This window comes from Branchiostoma floridae, chromosome 16 (assembly GCF_000003815.2).
Source record: "Branchiostoma floridae strain S238N-H82 chromosome 16, Bfl_VNyyK, whole genome shotgun sequence".
Classification (NCBI taxonomy): Eukaryota; Metazoa; Chordata; class Leptocardii; order Amphioxiformes; family Branchiostomatidae; genus Branchiostoma; species Branchiostoma floridae.
Window position 1 is genome coordinate 18,509,930 of NC_049994.1, and position 5,507 is coordinate 18,515,436.

General features: G+C 39.8%; 1 protein-coding gene across 1 annotated transcript; it reads left to right on the plus strand.

Moving 5' to 3' along the window:
- The first annotated feature begins 670 nt into the window (after positions 1 to 670).
- On the plus strand, positions 671 to 2,448 carry LOC118403057 (tripartite motif-containing protein 2-like). The gene is made up of 2 exons (XM_035801494.1): positions 671 to 1,231; positions 2,023 to 2,448. The coding sequence occupies exons 1-2, from the start codon at positions 671 to 673 to the stop codon at positions 2,446 to 2,448; spliced, it is 987 nt and encodes a 328-aa protein (XP_035657387.1).
- Positions 2,449 to 5,507: the final 3,059 nt, after the last annotated feature.

Genomic DNA, 5,507 nt, shown 5'->3' on the forward strand with positions numbered 1-5,507 from the left:
AAGCTTGACATTTGTTCCATAACTTCTAATTCTATTTTAAGTTTCACTTCCTGATACTGTTAGCTGTGTAATGTTTGGTCACACCCAATGACCAAACAATGTCTGTTACGTTACAGCTTTTGCTGGTGTGCTTTGCCTGTCTGTATCTGTATCATTCTGTATCTATATAGCTAGTATAACCGCCGTTTGGCGAAACACACCACCAACTGTCAGCATGCATTGTAATGTCAAAATGTTTTCTTGTTTTTTAACAGAGTTCATACAGGATAGCTCAAATTTTAAGTTCAACAAAGATTTTGTTTGTTTGAACCTTTCTTTATTCATGTAAGTTCAATTCAGCCTGCAGGCCACTTATCATTGAGGTGATGATGGAAGAGGCAAGGGTCAGACAATTACTGTCAGTAACAGTTTACATAATTTAAAGTCCTATTCTCTGATAAGTCTAACATTATATACACAATTTTTACAGACCTATTCCTATACCTCTGTGATGGAGACATCACTGTACCTGATGTAAATGTTCCGGTACGCATGCCTGGTGCTAACTGACTTCAGGTGACAACAACATGCCCCCAAAGCACAGAAGCAGTCACTGTGGGTTTTTTCTGGAGTTACAATGCAGTTGACCTTAGGGTAGTGTCTATTAGGCTGCTATTTTCAGGGCGCAAAAATGGCGTCTCGTCCTGAATCTGCGTACAGACGAAAGATCCCGAAAGATCATCTCTCCTGTTGCATCTGCAGCGAGCCTTACACAAGGTCTAAGGCACTGCCATGTCAGCACAGCTACTGCCAGGAGTGTTTAGAAAACCAACAGAGGGTATCAACAGGAAGGTCGCTCAGATGCTCAGTGTGCCGCCATCTTGTAACTTTGCCCTCTGAGGGAGTGGCAGGGCTTCCTAACAACCATGATCTGGCCAACCTGTGTGAGGAATTGTCCAAGAAGAACAGGTGTGGCTTCCACCCAACAAAAGATGTAGATCTATTTTGCCAGCAGTGCGAGGTGCCAGTTTGTAGTGAATGTATCGGGGATGGCCACCCTGGGCACAACGTCACAGGTATTAAACAGGTAGCAGAACAGATAAAAGCCAACATCAGGGCACAGCTCAACAGTGGACAACAGAAGATGGAAACCTTCTCAGCATTCCTCACAAAGATTGAAGATGTACAGAAAAGGCTGACAGACAACAAAACACAAACTCAACAAGAGATAAACAAAGCTTTTGATGAACAGGTACAGAAGTTGCAAAAACAAAGCGATGGGCTCTTGACTACTGTGGACAAAAGTCATAATGACAACATGGCTGCTTTGGCAGGACAGAGACACATTGTGCTGACTCAGCTGACTGAACTGTCCAGGCTTTGTGATGGTTCAGAAGAGCTTATAGAACAAGAAGATCCAGTCTCTCTTACACAGGACTTTAATCTGGCACATAAACTTGCAAAATTTGGAAACACACAAACTCCTGAGATCTGTGAAACTAAACTTTGTTCATTTGAACCAAAGCAATCTGATGCATTGATAGAGCTGGGTAAGATAACAACAAAACCCATGTCAAACAAACAACCTTTGGTTCAGTCTAAAGAGACAAAGTGGGACCGCGTGGCGCAGTGGTAGCATGTTCGGATCTGCACCGAGAGGTTGCGGGTTCGAATCCGTCTGTCGTGCCACCGATCTTGTGCCCTTGGGAAAGGCACTTTACACGACTTTCCACGCCCCGGAGAGGAGATAGGCGCCGCCAGGGGACTAAAATGCCTATTGATACAGCATAACATGTTGTGCTGCCCCTACGGCTGATTAATCAACCTACGGCTGATTAAAAGGCTATGGGACGAATGAATGAATGAATGAAAGAGACAAATACTGGACAGGTTAGAAGTACAAATGTCAGACCAATCAGGGTGGGGAATCAGCCTTGGGTGAGGAAAGTCAAGTTTGGGGGAATAGGATCAGGTAGGGGGGAATTTCTCCGTCCTTTGGGAGCAGCTGTCTCACAGGACAATGAGATTTACATTGCTGATCAGTTCAACACCAGAATCCAGGCGTTCACAATGGATGGTGTTTATATCAGAGAGTTCACAACAACTCTGCCAGGGGAAACTGGTGAAAAGTTAAAACCACATGATGTTGCTGTATATCTGGTATCTGACATCAATAATCACTGTGTCCATGTCTTGGACAGAGAGGGGAACTTCAAGTTCAAGTTTGGGAGTGAGGGATCTGATGACAGTCAGTTGAAGAAACCTCAGGGCATTTGTGTTGGTGGGATGGGAAACATCATTGTGGCCGACAGAGGAAATGATTGTGTGAAAATGTTTGACAGTCAGGGCAGATTTCTGTGTTACATTGGAAGTGGTATGAAGAGTCCCTGGGCTGTTGCTGTGTCACCAGGTGGAGATGTGGTGGTGACAGATTATGAGAACACTGTATCAGTCTGGACACAGGGTTAGTGATGTACCATGTAGGAAAATGATCACACTACAATCATTTACAAGTTGCCAATACTAGGGCAACAATTCTGTGTCACATTGGATTTTAAAAGGATATGGAGATGTGGTGGTGACTGATAGACACTGTATCAGTCTGGACACAGAATTAGTGCTGTACCATGTAGGAGAAAAATCACACTGAAATATAAATTGCCCATACAAAATAAATAATGATCCAGCTAGAGTATAATATCACGTGATTGTCAATATGGAAACTGTTTTGTATTGGCATTGAGCAAAACTACTTTAGTACATTATATACTACACTAAGGTGGTGATTATTCGAATTGATTAGCACACTCTTTGTAGTACTCAGTTTCACAAAGAATACAAAGCTAACAAATATCTGTTACATGAATATACTGGATGTAATTTTTTGTTCATTTTGAATTTCTTGAATGTCTTTTGTACATCTATTAGGGTACCAAAATCAGCTGCAATACAAGGCATTTAAAATACATGACTTTGTATATACCTTACCTTGTATATTGTTTATATACATGTATCTTACGATTTACTATAAAAGACCTACCCTTTCTTATCCAGTATAGAATTCTGACGGGGTTGACTTGGTAGGGGTGAATGGTGAATGGTGTAGATAAAATATTTTAATATTTTGTCTACACCATTCACCATTCATATTTTAGATAATCTGTACATGATTTCTTAAAAGAAATCATGTACAGATTATCTAAAATATGACAATGAGAAACAGTAAAGGAACAAAGTACCAACCTTACACGCTGACACGCCCTTGCCCTTGGTAACCGTTGCTACGGCGGACTTGAAGGCCTCGTAAGTTGAGAAGTTCTGAAACCAGTCTACAATCCCTGAGTACCTCGTCAACTCATCTGGAGGGTGAAATGACAAAAATGTTTGTTGTACACTTTTAATTTGCACACTACTAATGTGTGTATACAGCATGTTATTGACGTTTAATTGTGAGAAAAAAATAAAAGTTGTTTCTGTAATCCTTAAGTCTGATGTATTATTTTGTTTTTCTACTACTAACTATACCTACCTGTACTGACCAAAGTCATGCATTTTATCTCAATAGTATCTGATACAAATTTCAAATGTTTGAGATACTATTTATGATTTCTAAAACTAAACAATATTGTAGTAATTTGTACTGGTAGATGCAACAGTCTTCATGATCAAACTGAACACTTCTGATGCTGAGCTGATCATCTATTATTTATTTTTTCTTTATACAGGGTTGGCATGCTGCTTGCTTGCATCATGAGTAGGTTTCTTTCAAAGGTCACAAAGATGTACAATAACAAAGTATCTCAATGCTTGAATTCTAATTCTTTATAAACTTTCATTCTTTAATTCTTAAAAAAAATAAATTTGATCCTTGATACAATTGAAATAAAAGTTTTGATTCAAGTCATAACTGTAGCATTGCAATCAGACATTGTGACTTTTCTTGGGGAAACTACAAATTTGTACAATAGTGAATCTTCTGTAACAATGAAGAGCAAAGGCTCTTGTTAACTCACCTGCCAGCTTAGGAGAGTCTCCATAGAGAGGGAAGAGCGCTGACCAGACTACTACATCAGCTGATGTCACTGAGCTCTGTTTTAAACACAAACATATCAAACAACATCACTTATGACAAACAAATAACATGAATCCACTGCTTTTCAATGCATTTTACACTTTCAAAATGATTGCTTGACAGTCAATATTTATCATAATAGAGAGATTCCTCAATCAGTGATGAGGTTGGTAAGGTGTTCATGTTGTTAAGGTGGTTGACTTGGAATCTGAGGTTCTGGGTTCGAATCCCCAGGAGGTATCAAAGTTGTTTCCTTGCTAGAGGCACTTTACACCTACATATTTCTTCACTTAATTCAAGTGAAAATGAGTGCCTAGTTTCAGATAGGGATGTTCCTCAGATGGGATATAAACCCAGACGCCAAGTGTTTGAGAGCAACACCTCAAGCACATTACAAAAGCCACAACTCTCATCAAAAAGGGTAGGGGTCCTAAGTGAGTAGATGAAACCTTACAGCTATCATATATTATTACATATTACTTTCTATACAAAATTGGTACACTTAAACTTGACCTTAAGGCGGCTTACCAGATATGTGGAACAAAACAAAACAAAGCGGGCAGTAAGAGAAACAAAGGTTTGGCCACTTGATGGCAACTTACCCCAACAATGTATTGCCTGTCCTTCAGTGCCTTGTCCAGATGTTCCAACAGAGGAACCACAGCAGCTAACAGGGCACCGTCCTTCTTACCCTGTCCTACACAGGACACAAGGTATGGGGCCAGGAATGGCTGGAGGAAAATGAAACAAGGACATGTTGTAAAGGTGCTTCAGCTCAATATTAATTACTATGGTTTACTGCTGGGGAAAAACAGAACAAAGTTATCTTAACAAAGATGGTTCAGTTAAGTATGGAGTAACATATTATATTGGGCCTTGACATGGAGGGCGACTGTACTAGTCAGTGTTACATGTACATGTACATGGGAACTTGGAAAATCTATACAAACTACTAGTACAATGAATGAACCCATTGAATGAGTGAATGAATAAATAGATGAATAAGTGTATAAGTGAATGCAAGAAAAATGCATGAAAGACTCAATGAAAAGAAGGATGGATGGATGATGGATGGATGGATGGATGGATGGATGGAAGGATGGATGGATGGATGGATAGAAGGATGGATGGATGGATGGATGGATGGATGGATGGATGGATGGATGGAAGGATGGATGGATGGATGGATGACTTAATTAATTAATTAATAACTGGATGGTTTAATCACCTGTAGTTGAGAACTCTCCCATTCCAGCCACTCATCAACTTGGAAGTCATCAGTGTCTTTGTTACCAAACAAATACCTGAGGGGGAAATAAAAAGGAACATATCTCTTAAAAAACTGGGAGTCCGGAGGTGTAGGACGATAAACTTTTAGTGCAAATTAAAATTACACACAAAATCTTGGGTTATAATCCACTCTTAAACTTTTCTGTTCATGCTGATCATTCAGCAT

Bases quoted from the DNA above. Each gene is read 5' to 3' on its own strand.
- LOC118403057 (XM_035801494.1), top strand. From the start codon at position 671: ATGGCGTCTCGTCCTGAATCTGCGTACAGACGAAAGATCCCGAAAGAT. The intron at 1,232-2,022 runs GTACAGAAGTTG...ATTGCTGATCAG, and splicing joins ACAAAGCTTTTGATGAACAG to TTCAACACCAGAATCCAGGC.